Source organism: Perca flavescens, chromosome 9 (assembly GCF_004354835.1).
Source record: "Perca flavescens isolate YP-PL-M2 chromosome 9, PFLA_1.0, whole genome shotgun sequence".
Lineage (NCBI taxonomy): Eukaryota > Metazoa > Chordata > Actinopteri > Perciformes > Percidae > Perca > Perca flavescens.
The window spans coordinates 4,191,892-4,216,419 of record NC_041339.1 but is presented as its reverse complement, the minus strand read 5'-3'; the positions used below and the strand labels follow the sequence as shown (position 1 = coordinate 4,216,419).

Sequence of the window (24,528 nt, the reverse complement as noted above, 5' to 3'; positions counted from 1 at the left end):
CAATCCGACCCCACACACATGAAAAGAGCTGAAGGAAGTTAAAGAGAAAACAAATAACGCACACTATAACCTTCTAAACAATTATATGTATCGATTTTAATACTGTAGGGGTTTGTTTGACTGTATTTTTTGTACAAAATCACGATCGTCCCGCACGAGAGTAAGCTGCTACTAGTTCTTACCTGTGTGTTATGACGTTCACTCATGTCAACAAAGATGGCGGCGCGTGATTGTGCAGCGGCTCTCCTGTCAGTGTATATTTATACAAGTATGTACAGCCACACTGAACTAATCAATACAGGACCACGATACAACACACTGAACTAATCAATACAGGACCACGATACAACACACTGAACTAATCAATACAGGACCACGATACAACACACTGAACTAATCAATACAGGACCACGATACAACACACTGAACTAATCAATACAGGACCACGATAGAACACACTGAACTAATCAATACAGGACCACGATACAACACAGCCGTTACGAGAGCCTTCCAGGCGGCTCATAACATCCCGGAGGATATAGCCTGACGGAGCCCTCCAGGTTGTTGTCGGCGCTAGCACGCCGAGCTAGCTATCTACCGGCAGAATGAGAATATAACTCCGGCACGACCAGAGGCGGAGGACTGCATTTTTGTGCACACGAATGGAGTAACAACTGCAGGATCGTTGCCCAGCACGGCTCACCTGACCTGGAGCCCTGTTGGTATTATACTGACCATTTTATTTACTATGAAAACCGCACACTGCCGTCTACATAGCCCCCGATGCTAACGTTAGCAAAAGTTTGGTTCACTGCTAACCATAGTGAACAAACTGCAGCGCGATCACCTGGATACGGGGATACAGGGGACTTTTATAAGGCGTCCTTAAAGTCTGTTCCCCTCCAGCTTTCTCCCAGCATGTAGATTGTGTTACTAGAGGGAAGAACACACTAGACCATGTACTGTATACTCATACTGTAACATCAAAAAAGCCCACAGAACTGCACCTCTCCCTCACCTGGGCCAGTCAGATCACATCCAACTCCTGATCCCAGCATAAATCCCGGTCAGAAGGACTATACAGCCCAGTAGAAGGACTATCAGAACCTAGTCTGACCCGGCCCTGTCCCAGCTCCAGGACTGCTTCCAATAAGGACATGGTTGTGTGCAATATGTTACAGAACAGAGCCCTTTGTTTATTGTTATGATTTCATCTTGCTTGTACATTTTCCCAAGAGAACCACCGAAATAGCCTCCGAACAGGGCTTCTTTTAACTTCTAGAAGGATTTCAAAAATATTGTCTGAATATCGATATCGAGATATTGAAAAAAAATATCGAGATATTCATTTTTGTCATCTTCATGGTAAATTTCCTGAGTAACATTATCTTCTGCTCACTTTTAAGGCAAAGATTACAACTGTTAATTTGTGCAAATGATGAGTAGCCTAATCCTTGAATGGTATGATTATGACTGTTTCAATTCAGAGCCGTGGTCAGTTAATGAGAACTGAGAACTTTGTAAGTGTACAGACAGTTTATTAAAAAGATAGTTTAGAAAGACATTACCGTTCACGTATACATGCAGGCGCCATCTTGGGAAAACAGTTGTGACCAGCCGAACGCCGTGCAACCAGTAACCAGTAACATAGCTCAAGCATGGCGTTTGTCGTTCGACTGGTCATGATTGTTTTCCCAAGATGGCGCCTATAGTACGTACAAAGTGAGGAGGTAGGAGAAAATAACACTGGCAGATGGCAGAGCCTCCTTTTCCCTTTCATGCTCTATGGTGTTCCTCAGCCCTTCTTTGCTCCAATCCTCTCTTCCGGGACCCCGGCTGAGCGAATGAAGGGAAGAGGTTCATTACGCAAGATGAGACACAGATTGATAGAGAGGGGGGAGGACAACAACTTCAGTGGTTCCATATTTTGGCAGAGATGACAGACATGAGAGAGGGCTTTGTTCTGGCAAACTCGCCTCGGCAGGAAAGGAGGACTGCTGTGTTTTAAGGAGTTACCTGTGTTTCCTCATGTGATGAAAGAAGGGCCTCTAGTGTTTGACAGTCTCACACACACACACACACACACACACACACACACACACACACACACACACACACACACACACACACACACACACACAGACATATGTACATAAACCACACACGAGGACATACACAAGCACACCTGTTCACACAGACAAGGGATTTAGGAAACAAATAGTTTCGACACTTTTCAGTCAGAAGGGTCTTTTAGTGTTTGAACAGACTAAATTGTGTGTGTGTGTGTGTGTGTGTGTGTGTGTGTATTCAGGTGAGGGACTAACAGAAGAATGACAAGGACAAAGTGTGAGGTGCTTTTTTGTGAGGTATTTGGTGGATGCTCACACTGCAGGCTCAGGGAACTACTTTTGCAGCACTATATAAACATTTATGCAGAGGTGTGTGTGTGTGTGTGTGTGTGTGTGTGTGTGTGTGTGTGTGTGTGTGTGTGTGTGTGTGAGTGAGTGAGTGAGTGAGTGGTGGCTCAGCGGCGACCGAGAGTGTAGTCCACAGGGGTAACCGCTTCAGCATTCCATGACAGGATGCTAGCGGCTTGTTTACACAGCCTACCCTTCTGATACCCTGTCAGAGACCAGAACACACACAGCTGCACCCACAAACAAAACACACACACACACACACACACACACACACACAGACGCACACAGATACACACACATATGCACATAGACACAGTTACATGCACACTCGCAGGCCATGTTTCCCTTCGTTAGTGAGACCAATTACCTTGTAATTAAAGCCAGGGCGAGAAACGAGCTTTAGCACCAACCGTCCTACAAAGACAGAGGGATGCTGGGTGGAGGAGAGAGGGGGTGGGGGCTAATGGCCTCATGGCAGCAGAGTTATTTTTGCTTTCGTATTAAATGGGGAGAACATAGAAAAGGATGAAATAAATAAATCCCCTTATTCCTCTATAGATCATGCTGTGTGTGTGTGTGTGTGTGTGTGTGTGTGTTAAATGGAATTTATTTTCTCAGATGAAAGCAGCCCTCAGATGATGTGGCTGACAGTGGTCATCAAGTCTTAATGTACTGTGTACATAGAGCAAATTCAGTTGAGTGCCTTTTTCATATTACACAGTACATCATGTGGTGAAAATAATAAACAAAACCCACAACACGCGTGATGAAAACCACTTTGCTGAAGTATACAGGCACACAGCAGGGAATTGTGCTTGTGCTCCTTAAAAGCTTCAAGCATCGCATACCAAAAAGTGAGCAATGAAATCAACTCTTGCAGTGATAGTCGTGCGTACGCACAATCCTCCGTGGGTTTTGTGGCTGGATACGATCAATGCAAAGAAAAATAACAAGCACAAAACTACCGAAACTATAGTTTCGGTGCTAATGTTTTTCTGCCAGCGAGGATAGCTCTGGAGGCCTCAGGACAAACACTTTCATGCACAGAAAGGGCCGGTCTCTGGCTGTGCCGCTGCGTCCAGGTCAGAGTGGAGCTGGGGGAAAGGGGAAAAGATATGGAGAGGGGGGAAAAAATTGCGATTGTCTAAAGCTCAAAAGCAGCATCTTCATTTGGTAAACACAGCAGCAGTCAGGTTGCAAATAAGACGGAAAAAAAAGCACCTTAGCAAAGGCAGAGCACTCATTTATTTGATGAGTGACAACAGAACTTTATAATCTCATTTTACAGCCGGCGTTTCACTTCAGCAGCTACGGCTATGTTTTTGTAACATGTGCATGTGCGTATACTCAGTCAAGTGTGAGCGCTCGTGTGCCAAATCAATCGGCCCGAATTAAGCATGAGCAGAAGGGGGAACTTGTTGTTTTCTTGGCACATGCTGTTTGTGGGTTTAAAATAGTCCGTGTGAGAGTGGGTACGAGTGAGCGCTTCATCTGAACAAGTCTTTGATAGGTAAACAAAGCACAAAAAGCTGACACACACACATTCGACAGCAGGGTTTAGAAGCAGGATTAATTGGAGAGTAACTGCCGGGTTCCCTCATGTGCTGTTGAGTGTTTGTCGGGAAGCGTCCCAGCTGTAGTTAAGAGCCTCTGGGTGCTTCTTCATCTGAAGCACAGTGAAACACACGACTCACTTTACACCAGCCACTGCGAACAATACAGGCCAGCTGAAAATAAGCAGTGGCATCAGCTTTTGTGCCACTAACATCACTTCTGAGTAGAGATGCACCGATTACAACTTTCTAGGCCGATTACGATTTTCATTGAGTTAGGCCAGCCGATACTGATTTTTGCCGAGTCCGACTTAATTTTTTCTAACCACTTTACAGCACGCACAAATAATCTTTTCTTTAATAGAACATTTTGCACAGAACAGAAACTTTTTTGAACAGATAATGGATCACTATAAAATAGAACTATATAAATTACTCCTGGTGTGGGAAATTCACACACATCTAAAGTGCAATGTTAGAACCATTTCTTTCTTTTCAGATCCAATATCCAACTAAAAAAATGTATAACTTACATTGTCGGTTAATTGTAGCGTTGACCGGCATGAAATCGGTATATGTCAGACTGACCTGCCGGTCGCCGGTCATGGCTGAGCACGTGAAAACCGGTCACCGGCCGGTCTATCGGTGCATCTCTACTTCTGTGGAATATCAGACGTTTCACAGACATGTGGAACAGGAAGATGCCAGCAAACTTCCTGTCAAAAAACATCACAAAGAGCCACCATACTAATACACAGAGAGCTGCTACATCTCTCGCTCATTCTTACCCACTGGCCTCAAACTAACGGCCTAAGTCTATTGTCTAATGAAATTAATGGACTAGACTGTTATGCGTTATTGGCCTTACACTTAAAGCCCTTTGCACTTGGCTTTAATCTTCAGCCTGGATGATCAGCATGCATTTGAATACAGAAAAACTGCCCCATTGAAGATCACCCCGAATACCTCTGCAGGTCATCTAAAGCATGTTTGGACACATTAACATCAGTCTAAAAGCAGAAACATTCTAATCTCTTCTACTGGAACTGTGTATGTACATAGGTCATGAATCAAATAAGATGGCAACAAATGAGCTTTTCTTATGGGAAGGGAATAAGCCAGACAGAAAGTAACGGAAAGGGTCATTCCAGTTTAAAACAACTTGGGCCTTATTCTCATAGGGTTAGCTATTATTTTTTTTTATCAGTATTGGTAACATTGCTGAGATCTAGGAATGGGGCAACATCACTGAAGAAGATTTATTTATTTATATTAGGACAATGCGCATTAATCAACATTTCTGTAAATGCGCCATTGTTAGCCAGTCGGCTAATTTTCAACTGTAGTCCTAGTTGCATGCATATCTTTATGGTGGGAAGAAACCGGAGCACTCGGAGGAAACCCACGCAAGCACGGGAAAGGCCTGTGACGACCTGGGTTCGAACCCAGAACCTTCTTGCTGTGAGGCAGAAGTGCTAACCACTGAAAATAAGTTTAATGGGGCAAGAAACACAAGCATTCAATCAGACAGATGTTAAAACCAAGGTGATTAGTAAAATAATTATGAACTTGGTTACACAAACTGTCAGTTTACAGACCAACCTACTGGTTATTTACTGTTAAAAAAGGCAACAGTTGTGGCAGGGTTGGCTCAGTGGATAGAGCAGGCGCACATAAACATAGAGGCTTATGCCTTGATGCAGAGGTCCAGGGTTCGAGTCCGACCTGTGACGATTTCCTGCATGTCTTCACTCTCTCTCACCTAGTTGTCCTGTCAGTTAAAGGTGGAAAAGCCCAAAAAATTATCTTAAAAAAAAAAAAAAAATGCAACAGTTATTACCAGTATTTAAGGTTTTATAAAGTGTTTCAGATAATCTGGCTAAACTGTTGTCTTGGTTACAACCTGTCCTTGCAACAATGTTGCAGGGTTTTCCATATCTCAGAAATCCCTTTGGTGGCAAGGTTATCATAACTAAAAGAAATGACGGCCAAGCCTACAAACATATAGTTTAGGTTATAATAGACGGGTATTTTCCCTTCAGTGCAGTGTCTGGCAATCCTGCAGGAGAAAAATAAATCTGATTTTAATATTTATTAAACGTAACCTGACCAAAGGGGAAAAGTCATGCGAAGACAAAGAGGGGTTGGGGCACAAGATGCAGATGGTTTCAGTTGCCAGGGGCGATGCTAGGAGCTTTCCTGAAGGGCTAGATGTACTGTACCAGCAGTCACTTGCTATCGATCGTGTGTGTGTGTGTGTGTGTGTGTGTGTGTGTGTGTGTGTGTGTGTGTGTGTGTGTGTGTGTGAAGAGAGTCAGGGGGGTGCTGCTTGTCATAACGCTCTAATCCTGAGTGACATTTATCCAACGGAGGCCTTAGCTCATTCATCCATCCATCACATTCTATTCCTGCTTTTTTGTCCTTTGCTCTGCGCTTTATGTCCTTCCCTCCCTCTCTGCTTGTTGCTTCAGACAGACAGTCAAACTGACCCTGCATACCAAGTACTCGCAAACACAGACACACGCACGCTAAGACTCTGGTGCGGAACTGTAGCTGTGTATGGCGTGGTCGGACTTCTGTTGGGTCGCGCAGATGTGAGCGGAAGTTTGTATGTGTGAATGAGAGTAAAAGACGACGTGTCTCAGTGTGTGTTCTCCTGTGAAGCTGCCATGACTGATGCACCAGAAGACCCTTTCATTAGTGTTATGGGATGGTAGGTGTGTGTGTGTGTGTGTGTGTGTGTGTGTGTGTGTGTGTGTGTGTGTGTGTGACATTTGTTTGGTTGGGTTTGTGATGATAAGAGGAAGCGTTTAAGCGTTTGCGTGGGTGGGTGTGGAGCAGCCATGACAGATGAAACGGAAGATTCTTTCATTAGTTGTGTTTGAAGCTCGGCGGGGTCACAGCAATAACAGACATTTATTTACTGAAGACTGAATTATTCCCCTGATGACACACACACACACATGCACACACACGCAGACAGGGAGGTCTTTCATGGAACATGCTCCCAAAAGGTAATCATATAAACCACTCAGCAGGAGAAGTAACCCATGGACCCCCCCGCCCCATAACTTTTTCTCTTTTTCTTCCCCTCTTGGCCTTTCCCCACTTCTCCCTCCCTCTGTGTTTCTGTCCCTCAGTGTGCTAGTGTAGCAGCAGTAATGGTGATGGATGCACATGGAGGGAGCAGGTCTTAAAGGGTTGAACTCAAATGAAAACCGCTGTTCCAGTGAGACAAAAGCAGCTGGACGCATCCAGTGTTATTTAACACTGACACATTTACATACATTCACTTACAGATGAAGTTCTGCACAGCCCAGACTATGTGACAGTCCTCAGACGAATGCAACAAAATTCTGATGATATACTTCAAGAGGAGAAAAAAGCATTTCATTCAAAAAACATTCAAATCAAGTTTCTTGGTTTTACAATTAAATGGGAATAGCTGTTTCATTTGTATGATTAACAAGTATCTAGTCTGAATCTATGACGTTTCGTTTCCGGGATTGTTCAGGTGCTGCCGGAGGTTTCGCCGGATGTCCCTCATTTTCGTCCAGATGTCCGTTACCTTCCTCTGTCTCTGTGTTGGCGTTCTAACCTCCAGTGGATTTCTGAGGACTATGGTTAAAGTGATGGTTCGGAGTAATTTCACCCTAGGGTCCTTAGCACCATGACCTCAAGCCAAACACCCCCCCAGAACCTTTTTTCACCTGGGTCGAACATTGGGAGAGTTAGCGTAGAGTAGCGTTATCAGCTGAATAGCTTAGCGCAGGGGCTAATGGATCCGAAGTGTCTCTTAACATTACCCCACTAATAATGCCCGAAATGATACCAAACGTCTCTAGTAGTACATATAGGTTATGCACTCATAAAACGATGGATTGGAAAGTTTGTAAGTACACCAGAAGTTTATGTAAATAACACTTGCCTGCTGGCTTCTAAACTCTGCTGTTGTTGTTGCTGCTGTGAGACGAGTGCTTAGGGCCGTCTACAAATTACAACACCGAAAAGAGATACAACAAAAATATTTATTAATTTAACTTATTTTTTAAAATAAGTGCTGTAGAATAACTAGCAGGAGACAAGTTATAATTGAGGTAAGTTTGGAGACACTACCTTATTTAATCATTAAATTAATAAATATTTTTGTTGCATCTCTTTTCGGTGTTGTAATTTGTAGACGGCCCTAAGCACTCTTACTGCCCGGTAGTAACAGCAGCAGCAGAGAGCAGAAGCCAGCAGGCAAGTGTTATTTACATACACTTCTGTTGTACTTACAAACTTTACAATCCATTGTTTTATGAGTGCATAACCTATATGTACTACTGTAGACGTTTGGTATCATTTCGGGCATTATTAGTGGGGTAATGTTAAGAGACACTTCGGATCCATTAGCCCCTGCGCTAAGCTATTCAGCTGATAACGCTACTCTATGCTAACTCTCCTAATGTTAGACCCAGGTGAAAAAAGCTTCTGGGGGGGTGTTTGGCTCGAGGTCATGGTGCAAAGGACCCTTGGGTGAAATTACTCCAAACCATTACTTTAACTGCTCCTCAGATCTCTGCAGGGTAAATCCAGACAGCTAGCTAGACTATCTGTCCAATCTGAGTTTTCTGTTGCACGACTAAAAACAACTTTTGAACGTACACACGTTCCACCAAAACAAGTTCCTTCCCGAGACTATTTAGCAGAGGCACCGGGGCTCCGTGCGCCGCTCAGTGCCGCCCAAGACGATTGTGATTGAAATAAATAAATAACAATAAACCAGAGCACGTTTTGCTCCCATCCCAGAATGCTGTGTGGACTAGCCAGACCCTCCTCCGCAGCGCTGTGGGGAAGGTCTGGCAATGCAAAACTAAAAAAGATATAATCTAAAGAACATGATTCGGATCAGGTTGCAAGCCAACGTTTTGTGTAGCCTGTGCAAATGTAATTTGCAGCCAGGGGGGGTCTTCTCTACTCTACTCTTCACTTCTCTACCTTCTTCGTTGCTCTGCCTGGTTGTAGCGCTATCCTATTGCGTGCAGAGGGAATTTGAAAGCCAACCGTTTATCCCGCCCCTTGGATCGAGCCCTGTCAATGGTGAGTTCCCGGACCCAACATCTGAATGTGGGTCTGGCTTGTCAGGCTACCGTTTTTGTCCACTAGAAGCACTCTGGAGCAATGTTTTATAAGAAAGTCCCTGTTATATTTGTGTTATGCACGTGCAAGAGGATGCACACACACGAGCATGCAGGCGCTCTCTGGGATTTACATTCTGCATTTAGTTTCATGCTATTCCGGTGATTGTGTCATCAACACACTAACAAATGTAGCACTGTGCTAACAAAATCAAGAAAGAAGAAGTAAATGTAAACAGTTCACAATTTTAAATATTAAAACAATCCACTTTGTACGTGTTTTATGAGGATGGAAATGCACTCAACACATTTTTTAGTCCTCAAGGTTAGATATAGGCTAATGCTTTTTTGGATTTACACTGAATGTTTGAAAACTCAGCAGGGCACCTTCCATGCTTGTTGGTGGTTAACAAAAATGTAAATTCTTCTCAAATATTAAATTAAACTTTAGTATTTGGTTTCACAAGCAGTCAAAGAGATTTAAAGCTGTTGTTTTTCCTGACAGGCAGGCAGCTGGTGTTGGGATGTGATAGATATACTGTACAGTATGAGCAGCATTGGCATGTTTCATGTTATTTACGCAGGGGATAGAGATGGCGGGTCATCAGAGCTGCTGAGCGCGCTCGTTTGTGTGTTCTAGCCCATATGCACATTTCACGGGACTGTTTCAAGTTTAATGAAGGCAATATTTAATTGTATTCAAACATCTTCGACACTGAACAGAAACAATCCTCCGGTGGTTTAATCACTCACTCTCATCTCAGCCCAACTGAGACGTGACACAATAGAGAGAGCGTTTCTCTATCTCTCTCTCCGAAATAAGGACAGATGTTCTTCAGCATTTTTGTCTCTGAAGACTCTGAGGCAGACAGTCATGATTTACTCAAAGTAGGACTGTGACTGAGTGTGTCTGCTCAATGATTCAGAGAAATGAGCTCATCCACACTATATTTATGTTTGTAGGTGTATTTTTTTTTTTTTTTATCAATGGAGAACAGGGTGAAGTGTTTATCTCTTGGATTTTCAGACAAATACATTTTTAAAAACATTTCCAGCAGCCTTGGACTTTCAAAACTTTCTATATCAGGCTTTCCCAGTGCAGGGCTGCTAATACGATTGGCTAAACCCAGCATGAGAAATTTCTCTGATAATGAGGCCTTTTGTGGCCCTAAAATTCCTTAAACGCTGTCCAACCTCTAGAATCCAGCGTAAATATGATTTAATTCAGGTTATGCTAATGAAGCATTTAAAAAAAAAATGGGCATGTTTGTGTGTGTCCATGTGCAGGACGGCAGACAAAGCCGAGGGTGGGTGGGAGATTAGTGTTGGACGAAGGTGATTCAGTAGAGCCATATAACACAATGCGCTTGCCTGTGGTTAAAGTGCTCATTTCTACTTTACTGCAATGCTGTAGGGACTCTGTGTGAATGAAGGGAGTGTGAAAGAAGGAAGAGAGGAGGAGTGGGACCTCTCCATCACTCCGACTATACGACCTTCCAAGAGTCACGCTGGTATAGAGTACAAAACTAATGCCTCAATATATTATCTGAATATGCTGCATTATCATTATGCCTCTCCCTTTCACTATCGCTATTGCAGTCTTTCACTCACATATACACACCCAGAAACACAATGCAGAGACACACACACACACACACACAGATGCAGGAGTGTTTCTCCTATACAATATTTGATGATGAAATATTTGCGCACTGCAGGTCAGAGATAGAGAAACAGAATGGGAGAAAGATGGAGAGAGCACGACACAAAGAGAAAGGGAGTTTAGCCTTCTGAGCGGCCACTCACTCTCTCTCTCTCTCTGTGCTCTGTATTGTGTGTGTGTGAAGAGGAGCGTTGTAGTCACTTCAGGAGATAACGTATATACTTCCTGGACAACAGCAAGGTCAACACAGGCTCACCATCGCAACACTCACTAATGCATGCGCACAAAGGCGACAATCTCGCACACAATAGAGGGTGAGGAGAGAGGGAGAGACGGGGGAGATAAGAGCAAAATGTCACACCATTATTTTGCAGGAGAAATAGCTGGAGAGGAGAGCAGTCACAGTTTTAAGTCTAATCCCATGTGCATTGACTAGTGGCATTCATATGATACCACAGTTCAATACTTGCAAGCCTCCGATCTGACCTAGTAACATAACAAGTAGAGCTGGGCAATATATTGATATTTTATCGATATAGTGATATGAGACTAGATATCATCTTAGATTTTGGATATCGCAATATTGTGATATGGCCTAAGTGTTGTCTTGTCCTGGTTTTAAAGGCTGCATTACAGTAAAGTGATGTCATTTTCTGAACTTACCAGACTGTTCTAGCTGTGCCATTATTTGCCTTTACCCACTTAGTCATTATATCCTCATTACTGATGATTATTTATCAAAACTCTCATTGTGTAAATATTTTGTGAAAGCAACAATAGTCAACACTACAATATCGTTGCGGTATCGATATCGAGGTATTTGGTCAAAAATATCGCAATATTTGATTTTCTCCATATCGCCCAGCCCTAATAACAAGATGTCGCTAGCATCTGTAGCTTGGACCTGTACTGTGGCTGCTTTTGGCTGGGCCACAGCCGTATACTTTCTCAGCACTTTTTAAAATTCTTTTTACCTCTAAAAGTCAATGGCTAGTTGCTCGTCTGTGCGCACAAGAGGACACCGCAAGCTCTATTTCCGTTAACCCAGCAGCGCGGCCAGATCGCAGGCAGGTGCGCCATGCCAGGTGCGTTGGGAGTGTGCACACTCGGTAATTTCGTGGGCCAGGCTCCCTCGGAGCACCTGTGGCACACTCGGGCACAAGATGGGATCAGTAAGCATTATTATAGGTCGATGCGTTAGAGGATGTGACAATCCCAGCCAGTCACGTTCAATACTTTCACCCCGCTTTAATCACAGAGCTCTTCCTGTTATAATGTAGTGACAGTTTGGAACCCTGTAGCGTTTTCCTGAGAGGAAACTTATTGTTGTCTGGGAAAGTTTAGTTTTGAACCTGAACAGTCTCTATCATCATGCATCATGTGGCTCATCACAGCCACACTTCTACCTGTACTATAGTACCAAATGTGGAGCAGCGGATCTGCTGTGCCTAATTGACGTCATCACTTTCACAGACTGCAGGTTGAACAGATCCCTGCTGCTTTCCGACAGCTGTAGAGAGAGTCACCAGTGGAAAGGACAGGCCTTCAGTATAATTCTACTAACTGTCATGACAGACAGAGCTTTACTCGACATAACCGCTGGTGGAAAAATCAGCATTATTCATGTTGTAGAATAATTAACCACATTACCACACTGATTAGCCACAGTGACTGAAATAGGGTAATAACACTTTAAATAAGTAGTCCAGAACAACAAATTGTTTACACATGAATTTATTACATTAATTAAATAAGTTTCTAAATCAGTCCCTCCAGAAAAGTGTGATCATGTGTTCACATAATTAAATGCATAATCAGCCAAAGTCTGCATATTTATGCGGGGGCCGCAATTTTTCAAATACGCCGCACTTTCGCCGCATAAATTGCAGATTTCCGCGCAAAATATGCGGGGCTTGTATGATTGGTCACATATATGTTACCAGAAAGTAAAAAAAATGTTGCGTTTACTTCACACAAGAGCAGCCATTTTCCCCTGTTGCCATGGGAACGTTATGAAGTGACGTAATTACAGGACGTGAACATTATCGAAAAGCAGGGTGTTGGGGGAATCACTTTTCTTTTTGCAAGTTCCCGCAATTTCATCGCATAAAATTGCATAAATGTCCCGCATATTCCATCGCATTTTTTAAGAAAACGTGTCGCATAATCAAGGATTTTTGCCCGTAACAATCACAAAAAAACTCCACATTTTTCTGGAAGGACTGCTAAATTATTTAAGTCAATTGTAGCTTAACCATATCATATGTGCTACTTCAGTACACTTCAAGAACAAATATTGCTGGGACCACTACAGAAAATTAGATTTAGATTAAAAAGAAGATTTAATATCCAGGATTCACATTATAGACACCACCACTGACTATTTGTGTAACAATTATATAGCACATTGACCGTACGCGTACGGCCCAGCCACTCAAGATGTTTCAACCTAATCTTGTTTTTTGAGCATTTTTAGGCCTTTATTTGATAGGACAGCTTAGACGTGAAAGGGGAGAGAGAGGGGGAATGACATTCAGCAAATGGCCGCAGGGTGGTGTCGAACCCTGGGCCCGCTGCGTCGAGGACTGAGCCTCCGTATATGGGCGCGCGTGCTCTACCACGTGAGCTACACAGGCGCCCAACCTAGGCTTGTTTTGTGAGATTACTGTTGGAGTCTTTTGTGGCCTATGTGATTGATGATCCCGAGGTAATAGCACTGGTCCGAGGTAGATGGAGGTCCTTGACTGGAAGACGTACTGTAGACTGCAGAGTGTGTGTGTGTGTGTGTTTCTGCAGGGCAGGATCGCAGCGAGGCGGCTCTCATCAGGCGTTTTAAGGGCGATGGTGTCCGCTACAAGGCCAAGCTTATCGGCCTGGACGAGGTCACCGCCGCCCGTGGAGACAAACTGTGCCAGGACTCGATGATGAAGCTCAAGGTAAGGAGAGTTTCTCTTTTTCTCTCTGTTGATGCGCCCTAAATTAAGAATCGATCTGTTCTTTAAAGGTACTTCTTAAAGCTTGCTACTGACACGCATCTTTGAAAAGATCGCCTACATCCGCGTTATGTTCCATGACCCACAAAAAACACTGAATATCAGTAGCCAACACAGTCCATAAATAGTTCTTCAACTTCATGGATATTCTAAAGTTCAACTTTTAAATATGCATGTTGCGTACATCACAGCATATCTGCGCCTGTGTGTATGTGGACACGTGTAGAGTTTTCTATGCAAGAAGAGAAAGGTGGAAGAGGATGGGGGGGAAATGAGGACGTTATAATTTATAGGCATGACGATGATCGGTGCTGGAGGAAGTGAGGAGGTTAGCCGTGTGGATGAGAGGGGGTGAATGTCTCATTTGCAAGGACAGGAACAATTAGAGGGAGAGGTAGACAGATGGGGCAGTTAGCAGAGGAGGGAAGGCTTATAGGAGGGGAATCATTTGGATGATAGGTGAGAGAGAGATGAGAGAGGAGAAAGATGTGACGCAAATTCAGGAATCGGAATCAATATTAAGGAAGCAAGAAATGGTATCGGACCATCTCTATTTATAAATAAAGTCCTAACGAACAAGCTGATTTAGTGAAATATTTTACTGTACTTTGCAAAAAAAATGGAAAACGCTAAAGAAAGTTCCGATGTCCCTAACAGTCAAAACTTTTTTTGTTTCTTTTTCCACAAATGTAAAACCTTCAGTGTGTAGAGCGCCTTATATAGTATTAATTGTCCTTTCACACATGGGATCCACATACTGCAGGAGACATTCGAACTGAGAAAATTACCTTTACGTTTTGTTTGTGTAGTGAAAACTCTATCCAGCCGGGGCGTAGAAGGGTGAGGAGAGGACAGACAGCTCATTGATCAAACAGCTTCCCTCCTCCTCATTTATTCAGACAGGAAATCCATCAACTCTTTTTCCCTGATCTCCCCACCTCTCCTTTCACACCACTCCTCCCTCTCCTCGCCCCGCTCGCTCCCTCCTCTGATCTGGCTCCTGTCTTTTCTTTTTCTCTCGTGACTCACCTATGCAGATGGAGGTGGGGTGAACGTAAAGTGGAGTTCCACCCTTAGATGCACTTATTAGAGTTATAAATCAGTTATGTTGTCATGAATTGTTGCAATGTAACTTTTTTTCTGTACCTGTCTTGTCTGCTTTTTTTCAGTTCTTATTGATTTCCCACAACGCTTATAATAAATGACATTAGGGTTTTGCATTCAGCAGAACAAAACATCAAAAGTAGTTTACTGGACATGCGATATTTGGTGGATCTTCGTTTCTTAACCTAAATACCTTTTTAATTAATTTGTAAAAAATTGAAGAAAAAGATATGAATCACAAGCATGCCCAACAGATTTATATGGACTATTGAGGCTACTGTAGATGGGAAAATGATCTATGGTGAATTTCTCTGTTATTGACAAGCAAAAGAAACATTTTTTGAGAGAGAAGGGGTCCAAAGAGATGCTCGTTACGGATTTACAAACCAATGTGTATCTGTAATGTTTCTAACATGGTTGTTTGCTCCATGTCTGTCTGTGCGTCGTTCTGTCCTCAGGGTATAGCAGCGGCAGCACGGTCTAAAGGAGAACACAAACAGAAGGTGTTTCTGACCGTCTCCTTTGGAGGGATCAAGATCTTTGATGAGAAGTCAGGGGTAAGCTCAGAAGCGTGTGAGTGAGTGAGTGTGTGTGTGTGTGTGTGTGTGTGTGTGTGTGTGCGTGTGTGCGCGCACGCGCGTGTGTGTGCGCGTGCGCGAGTGTGTTTGTGCGCCTGCATGCTGCATTTCTGCGTGTGCGTGTGTTTCCTCTGTTAATGAGGCATCTCCATTAGAGGGAGGGGGCCCCTGGGGAAATCACGAGGCCCTAATTGAAACCCTGAGAACAAGGCCTCCGTAGATGAGAGAACATGGCTATCCCATTGTCTGTCTCTCCGAAAACAACGACAACACTGGTTCTAGATTATGCTCCAGGATTATACATTTTCTATCTTACATGGCTGCTTTCCCTGTTGACCGACCAGTTTCTCTGTCAATAAGTTTGCCAGTTATCTTTTTCGGTAACGGTTTATAATAACCATCTATAATAAATGGCAAATTGATAGTTAATTAAACTTGAGTTAAGTTATTTTAGTGTTAAAGGTGCTGTAGGTATGATTGCGAAGATCCAGGATTTTGCCAAAAAATGTTTAACATCAACAACTTCTCAGTCCCTCCCCCCTTTCTGCTAAAGCCCAAAACGGTCTCCTAAGCCCCTCCCCCCACAAAGGAGAATGAATGCGTGTTCATGAGCAGTGATTGACACGCAGTTAGACACTTCCCCTGGCCATGATTGGTGCATCTGAACAGGGAGCGATGGATTTTTGCAAATCGCACTACAGGCTGTAGGTGGTACCAGAGGAGCCAGATTTTATGATAATAATAATGTTTACTAGTTATTATAATTCATTATTAGTAATGCTATAAAAAAAATGTTTAACAGTTTATTTCTGCACACACACGATACGTTATATATTATATTAAGGATTTTTTTAATGATTACCAAATGATTTGTAAACCTTTTAAAAAAAAAATGGTTTAACCATCAATCCACACATTATTTGGATGGCTATTAGAAAGCAACTGATTATTACAATACCTTGTTAATGGTTAATAAATAATTTGTAAAGCTTCTAAAAAGAAACTAATGGCGCTGACACACCAACCCGATTATCGGCCGTCGGACAGTCTGGCGAGGTCGGTGACCCGAGTCTGTTCGCTGTGTTCCTGCTGTTATGGAGACGTATTACGTCTCGCGCACGCGCAGAACGTACGCTCAAGTCGGCATCTCTTCGGTGTGTTCCGAAGCATTTTTTGGACCAACTCTGGGAGACTGATCAGTCCGACTGCCTTTTCTGCCAAAGGGGCTGCTGTTGGGTTGGTGTGTCAGAGTCTTAAGAAAGCTCTGAATATAGCTCAAATAATCCTCTTTTATAGATCACCAAAAAAAAAGATTTAATGTAACCAAAATAATGTTACTTGATGCTTATTAATTGTTAATGAATTATTGTGAGCCTCCAAATAATGTTTATAGATGATTTACAAAACCATTATTAACCAGTGACAAAGTATTAACGATCTATCTCAATGAATTAATAATTATTTTAAATTTCACTAACTAATGATAAAATAACATAAATTATGAGATTACTAATAATTAGTAAACATTGTAAATCATCATTTCATTCTTTGTCTACAGTAAAATAACTAATAACTATGGTTTAATTTTTATTAATGACAATTATTAAAAAGTGTTAATTCTTATTTTCTTATTGTCCGCTGAGATCACAGAATTGCCTAAATTACCCAAATACCCCTAAAAAAAGGAGCATAGTCTGTCTCGGCCTCACCGACGTTGAGACACATTGAGGACCACAATGGAAATAAGTTTTGGACTTTATTGTGTTTTTATCCTCGATTGTATTTGATGTCCTTTTATCATGTGTAAGGCATTCTCTTACAATTAAATAAATCAAATCAAATTGACAACTCAGGGATTTATAGTAGGACCAGTCACAGATAGTAGTACTCTGAGCTCGAGGAGAGACTTCACTCGCTCATCTGCTACAGATCCACAACGTAGCCGGCTGATTTGCGCGACTGACTGACCCCCTCGAGAACTCATGAGTCATCAAGAACTCATGAGTCATCAAGAACTCACGAGTCATCCCATGGTCTACCAACTTGCAATGTTTCCAGCTCTGAGTCTGCGGGTCGGGAAGTTCCTAGAACCTGTTATCTCGGTGTTATCTCGGACTGTCTCTGCTCACTCAGTCGCTTGAGTTGACTTGTGGAGTTGTCGTTGCCTACAAAACTACTTACCTACTGTAAGTTCTAAAGCTTTTGGCAGCTAAGATGGCTAGGACTAGTAGTAGCTAATGTTGCAAGAGGTTTGTGTGTGGCGCTGTTATCATTTTAGATTGAATTGTAGTAGGACTCAACTGATCCGACTTAATGATACTAGAGACTCGCGACTCATCAGTAAATTTAAAGAGTCGGGTGAAAGATCCGAGTGAGTCACGACTCAAACAGGTTGAATAGATGGAGGATACTCTATGTGACTTCAGCGGGTAAATGCTATTGCAGGGCGAGTGTGCAGGCAGCTCAAGTGAAAGTGGTCAATAGAGCATAGTGATTTCTTTCTCAAGGACCCTCTGATAGGTAGTGTCCAGGTTCCGTTTCCCAACTGGCCATACCTGTCACAGTATCCTTGAGCAAGAAATATAACGCCTACATTCCCCAGGATACTGTGGTTGGAGGACAGCCTCACTTAAAGGGCCATTTTGCTCCCATTAAATCCCAGAAACTTCTAGAACAATCCGTTATAAAGGTACTGTAGCACACTCAGATCGTTTTGCGCGGGTTAGATTGTTTTGGCTGCTGGAGTGAAACAGCCTTATTTTAAAAACGGCATTAACATGTGCTCTTGTGAATGTTTTTCTTTTTTTTAAGAATATTTTTTGGCCATTTTCAGCCTTTATTTTGACAGGACAGCTGCAGTCATGAAAGGGGGGAGAGAGAGGGGGGAATGACATGCAGCAAAGGGCCGCAGGTCGGAGTCGAACCCGGGCCCGCTGCGTTGAGGAGTAAACCTTTATATGTGTGTGTGTGTGGGACACAGTAACCAGTGTGGCAGCCATATTGCCATATTGCATGCAGCCAAACTCATCCTTCACTAGTCCAATCCCTCTTTTTCATAGCCCCTCATTTCTCGTCTCATTCCCCTTCCTTTTGCGTCGAACCCTCTACACTGAAAGATTGATAGGGGATAAAGATAAAGAACCAGAGAGAGAGAGCTAGGTAGTCAAAGGGGAGATGGTGTAGAAGTGAAGAAAGGGTGAGAGGAAACGAGGATGTGTAAAAGACAGATGAGGGAGGGACAAAGACAGACTGAAACAAAGTTAGAGGGATAGGTAGAGAATCAGTGAGCAAAGTAAAGCTCTCTACAGGGAGACCTTGTCCTCTGTCTCCCTACATTAATATTAACTATAGAGATATGATGTCCTTACTATCAGTCCTTCAACCACTTCTAATGGCTAGGGAAGGAGGGAATGAGGTTCAGGGATCTTGACAGACTCGTTCCCCTCCTGTGCATCAGTCAGCCGGATGGGCGGATGGATGTATGGGTGAACGAATGGATGGATGGCCTCTCTTTTGGAGGAGGGAAGGTCGTGTGGGATGGAGGGAGGTGGTGCTTGAGATGGAGGAGAGGAAGAGGGGAGACATTAATCTAGCAGAGGGCAGACCAGCATGTCTCTCTCTCTCTCTCTCTCTCTCTCTCAGCCTCTCTTTCAAGACACACATAGAGACACATGCGCTCTACCCTCTTCAACCCTTTTTGTCAGTCTCGTCAGAGCCGCTGCAGCACGTCAGGTCAAGAACTCACAAGAGTGAAGGGCTGAGCTCGCCGGCCGTCTGCTCCCTCAGAGAAATGAAATCAGAAAGATCAAATTAGTCCAGTTCAGCCAGCCGAAAGGATGATGTACAAAAAAAAAAAAAAAAAGTACACATGAAGGAAAGCTGTGTAGAAAAGACCCTAGAGCAACGTGTTCATATATATATATATATATATATATATATATATATATATATATATATATATATTGAATGGGAATTAATGTGTGTAGAGTAGAGCAGGAGGTCATGGCGGGAAACCCAGGTGATGAGACTCAGGGTGAGGGCAAGTTCTGAAGGAAGCAGAGAAGAAGACGAGGAAGCAGAAAAAAGGTGTTGTCGGGGTGGGGGACTTTTTTTTTTTTCTTTCAAACTCAGCCCCTCATTATGTGTATGCTTGCGTTGTCACACTTTTAGTCCCTTTTCTCTTTGACTTCTCCGTGTCGAACTGTTGGATAATCGAAACATTATGTATAGGTACAGTCCAGGTTATGTGTATTTGTGTCAGTGACCACAGCAGTGCCACCTCTTGCAAGGAGCTAATACAACCTCAACGCTAACTGCTAATCTCAGTCCTGTCCTGTCCTACTGGCTGGAACCTGGACAATCCCTGCAGGTAGGGCTGGGCGATATAGAGAAAATCAAATATCACAATATTTTTGACCAAATACCTTGATATCGATACCGCAACGATATTGTAGTGTTGACTATTGGTGCTTTTCACAAAATATTTACACAATGACATTTTTGATAAATAAGCATCAGTAATGTGGATATAATGACTAAGTGGGTAAAGGCAAATAATAGAACAGTTACAACAGTCTGGTAAGTTCAAAATGACATCACTTTACTGTAATGCAGCCTTTAAAAAAAAAGACAACACTTATGCCATATTACGATATTACGATATCCAAAACCTAAGATGATATCTAGTATCATATCACCATATCAATATAATATCGATATATTGCCCAGTTCTACCTGCAGGTCCTCATATGATGGTCTCCCCTTCAGGAGGCAGATGTGAAGAACTGGGAGGAGAGAGAGAGAGAGAGAGAGAGAGAGAGAGACAGTATCCTGCTACTTCTCCTCCTCCCTCCCCACTCCCAGCGTAATAACAGGGACGGTCTCGGTTCAGACTGTGTGTGTGTGTGAGAGAGATTGGGAGAGAGAGGCCAATAGTGCATATCAGCGGTGCCGGAGAAAAAAAGAAGGGAGAGTACAGAGTCAGTATCGACTTTTTTCATACACCCACCTCGTTTTGCAAACAACTTCCTCTTCCCCAGAGAATGCGTCTGTTTAAGCAACTTTGAGCGGCATCTGATAGACGATGCTGCCAGACGTGTCGGCTCCAGCAACAGCCGCCCTCCGGGGATTAAGTCTCATTGTTCTGTCCAAACTTTACCAAGACTGACACAACAGAAACAGCGGTAATTTACAGTCTTGTTGGCCAAAAAAATGGATCCCTCATTATTAAGAGATTTAAGGGGAATAATGGTATTTGTTGTGCCAATAACAACTCAGCACAACTGGTGTGGGAAGTATAAAGTGGAGGGAAAACCACCACAAAAGTTTGGGTTTGAGTTAATTAAGAAGTTATTCTACTCGTTATCTCGTGGTTACTTGACAGGTGAGTTGCTTGAGTGCTGCTATGGAAGACCAATATTGCTATTGCTTTTATTGTTCCATCAAATTGATTTTAAAGTTTAATTTGAGTTTGCAAGAAATGTCCAAAGTTAGGAAAAATCCAAACGCAAAAGCCCAGTTGGCGTTCACGTTCTCTGCCAATTTGAAAATGAAAGTGCTAAGTCCAATCAGTTTCATCTAGATGTCACAGGGTTACTCTTTAGAGTACACTTAGAATAATTTTTCTGAGAAATATTTACACTAATTTTAACTTTGGTAGTAACGATGTTTTTTCAGTCTTAAAAATAACATATCCTTTTTTGCGATTGAGTAGAGGACAGGGTAAACTAATGGCGGAAAACAGCCTGTACACAGCACTAGGGCTGGGTACTGAACTTGAGTAGGCACCAAGCAAATTGCCTCCATAATATCAAGTATTAAAAAATGTCTCATCATTTGTGCCGTAATGTGTAATTTTGTAATTTATATTTGTTAAAATGGATTTTATAAAATTGGTATTGAGGAAACGGTATCGGTACACAGCGGGGATAAAAGAGTAGGTGCTTTCCTTCATGGTAGCGGTTTACCAAGATCCTTTGGAACATTTTCAGCACTTTGTTAAATCTGTATATCAAAACATTGGCTAGTATAGGCCGCACCTGATAAACTAGGTACTGACTGTAAGTATATGTAAATTGTTTCTACTCTTTGAGATGTACTTGCTACCAAGACAAAGTAGAGCAATTGAATTTATGCAGCAGTCATCTCATTCTCTGCTCTCTTTGAATCAGAGTCCCTCTTTGTCACCTCACCACCCACCCAGAGATAATTCAATAACCTCTGCAAATGAGGTGTGTGTGTGTGTGTGTGTGTGTGTGTGTGTGTGTGTGTGTGTGTGTGTGTGTGTGTGTGTGTGTGTGTGTGTGTGTGCACTGCCATTTTCAGGTCAATCAGAGGTGATAATAATAATCATTACTCTAATTATTTAATTTAGAAAACATGACTCATACAATGATTATCTATTTCCAGTGTGTGTGTGCGCCAATGCCCCCATGTTAAATTGGTGTCCCCCTATTCTGCCATGTCTTAGAATGAAGAAGTAGCTTCAAAGAGAGCAGATGTGTGTGTTTAGCCTCTGATGTATAGAGCTGCAACCCCTAGCATGCACTCAAGGGCTACTGGGTCATTATGTTGACTGTGTGTCTCTGCTCCCAGCATGCAGCTGGCATAGACAATAACAACAAAGCAGCCATTTAGTGTGACTTTACAGAGGGCTATTGCATATTACATTGTGAATTGTGTCTGTGTGTTTGTGTGTGCTGTGAGCGAGGGTACAGATGAAGTGATCAAGTTGACAGCTTGCCGAGCTGTGATTGTCACTGATCTTCTCCCCCCCCTCTGTCCTCGGGAAAAACAGTGCCATCTGCCACGGGCAATGCCAGCTTGGCACTCCCCACCCAGGCTAAACTAGAGAGGGCAGGGGAGCTAGGAACAGTTTAATATTGGATACAAGGTCTCCACGCGAGAGTGTTTGTTTCTGTGTTTACACTTAGGGGGAGTTTTTGGAAAAGCGCATAGGTGAAATCTTCCGTTGCGTTTTATATGTTATTTATAAATCATTATTTTCGTGGGCGCCCGGATAGCTCAGTTGGTAGAGCGGGCACCCATACATAGAGGTTTACTCCTCAATGCAGCGGACCTGGGTTCGAGTCTAACCTGCGGCCCCCCCCTCTCTCCCCTTTCATGTCTTCAGCTGTCCTGTCAAAATAAAGGCTGAAAACCATTAACGACAAGGAAATATAAAGTGCATCAAACTTTTCAAAGCCCTACTTATTTTTTCTACCAGTTTTAAATGCATTTGTTTCTTATGAATATTGCAGTCCCTCCAGAAAAACGTGATTATGCGATCGCATAATTTAATGCATAATTGGCCAAAGTCCGCATATTTATGCAGGGGCCGCATTTTTTTCAAATAAGGCGCACTTTCGACGCATAAATTGCTGATTTCCACGCAAAATATGCAGGGCTTGCATGATTTTATAATCCCCGCATTTTCGTGGGAACATTATGAAGTGATGTAATTACGCGACGTGAACATCATCGAAAAGCAGGGTGTTGGGGGAATCAAACCGCAGTTTTTGCAAGTTCCCGCAATTTCATCGCATTAAATTGCATAAATGTCCTGCATATTCCATCGCATTTTTTAAGAAAACGTGCCGCATAATCAAGGATTTTTGCCCGCAACAATCACAAAAAAACTCTTTCTGGAAGGACTGATATTGGGGTCACCACTGGAGAAAGAACTTGCATGAATTAAGTCAACATATTGAGAAGAATGTTGATTGTTATTAGCATGAAATCGTATATTGTAGAATAAAAGTAACATCACAAGACATTGTAGTGTCTTGGCTATGTCTGCATTATTTATTAAACATCCTGTGTCCTATCTTCCTTCAGGTCCTCCAACACCACCATGCGGTCCACGAGATCTCCTACATCGCCAAGGACATCACGGACCACCGAGCCTTCGGCTACGTCTGCGGGAAGGAAGGGAACCACCGCTTCGTGGCAGTCAAGACCGCACAGTCGGTCAGTGTCTGTGTGTAGGAGACCGTGTGTACACGTTTTACCACGTAGCCGCTCTGTGTAAGGTCAATGTGTGATTCGTCTGGGGCTTTTCTAAACAGCACAAACCTCTTGACATTTAGATAAGGACCCTTGAAAGCCAGCTCATGTCCCTTTGTGCCGTTCATCAAACAAACGGTTTACTCTCTGGAGCTCTAGGTTTTCTGTGTGTGTGTGCGTGTGTGTGTGTGTGTGTGTGTGTGTGTGTGTGTGTGTGTGTGTGTGTGTGTGTGTGTGTGTGTGTGTGTGTTCGTGTATGTTCAGTCCTGCAGCAACATACTCTATATGATATTGAGTACCTCTCTTGGACCTGCTATGATTGTTGTTGCTGTTGTTGTGTCTATGTGCCTGGCTTGTTTAGTCTGGATCCAGCTGGCTCGCTCTGTAGCCGTATTGATTTCCCATAGTGAGTCGATGAAGGTTTGAGTGTGTGTCACCAGCTCTAATGGCATATCCATCCTCCCAGGGCCATGAACCGTGGCTCTGTGACTTAGACAGATACGCACAGTGTCTCACACACACACACACACACACCAGGCTGTACTCAACATTTACACCAACCACACTAAAAAAAACGCTACCCTGCCGAACAGCACAAGGCTAAGCTCTCGTCAGTCACCTAAGCTGTCATTTACCTGACGTGTGCCTGAGGAAAGGTCACGGTTACATTTTACTCACATTTTTCAGGATTTGAACCCACCATCATACACACTCAGACCATTAGTTGTGGAGCAGACAGAGCTTATGGCTGAGGCTGTAATTGGAAAGTAACCACTTTGATGTGAATTAACAAAGCGTCTCTGTCGTCATGAAGACTAAGACTTAAGGTTGTTCCGAAAAGGCCAATTTAGGGGTACATTCGAAACTAATTGGCTTACTACTCAACTCAGAGCCTCCGCACAAGAAGGATGTGTTTTATTTAGCAAGTTGTAGTGGAGATGGAAGCACACTAATTATGTTAGAAAGGCTTTCATAGTTAGTTTCTCAGTTCTAGGTCTTTGTTATAACTTTTCAGAAAAGTTACAATTGTAATAAATATGAATAGATCTGTTTGTGACAGAAGCAACCATGTATCTAATTTGTAGCAAGTCTA

General features: G+C 42.9%; 1 protein-coding gene across 6 annotated transcripts in view; it reads left to right on the top strand.

Moving 5' to 3' along the window:
• The window catches only part of dab1a (DAB adaptor protein 1a), a 308,583-nt gene that overhangs the window by 261,157 nt on the left and 22,898 nt on the right, over nucleotides 1-24,528 (top strand). For all 6 annotated transcript variants that reach the window (XM_028586554.1, XM_028586552.1, XM_028586550.1 and 3 more), the window contains 3 exons: nucleotides 13,553-13,692; nucleotides 15,312-15,410; nucleotides 23,268-23,399. In XM_028586554.1, the coding sequence (XP_028442355.1) occupies nucleotides 13,553-13,692; nucleotides 15,312-15,410; nucleotides 23,268-23,399 (371 nt within the window). The remainder of the gene's footprint in view (nucleotides 1-13,552; nucleotides 13,693-15,311; nucleotides 15,411-23,267; nucleotides 23,400-24,528) is intronic.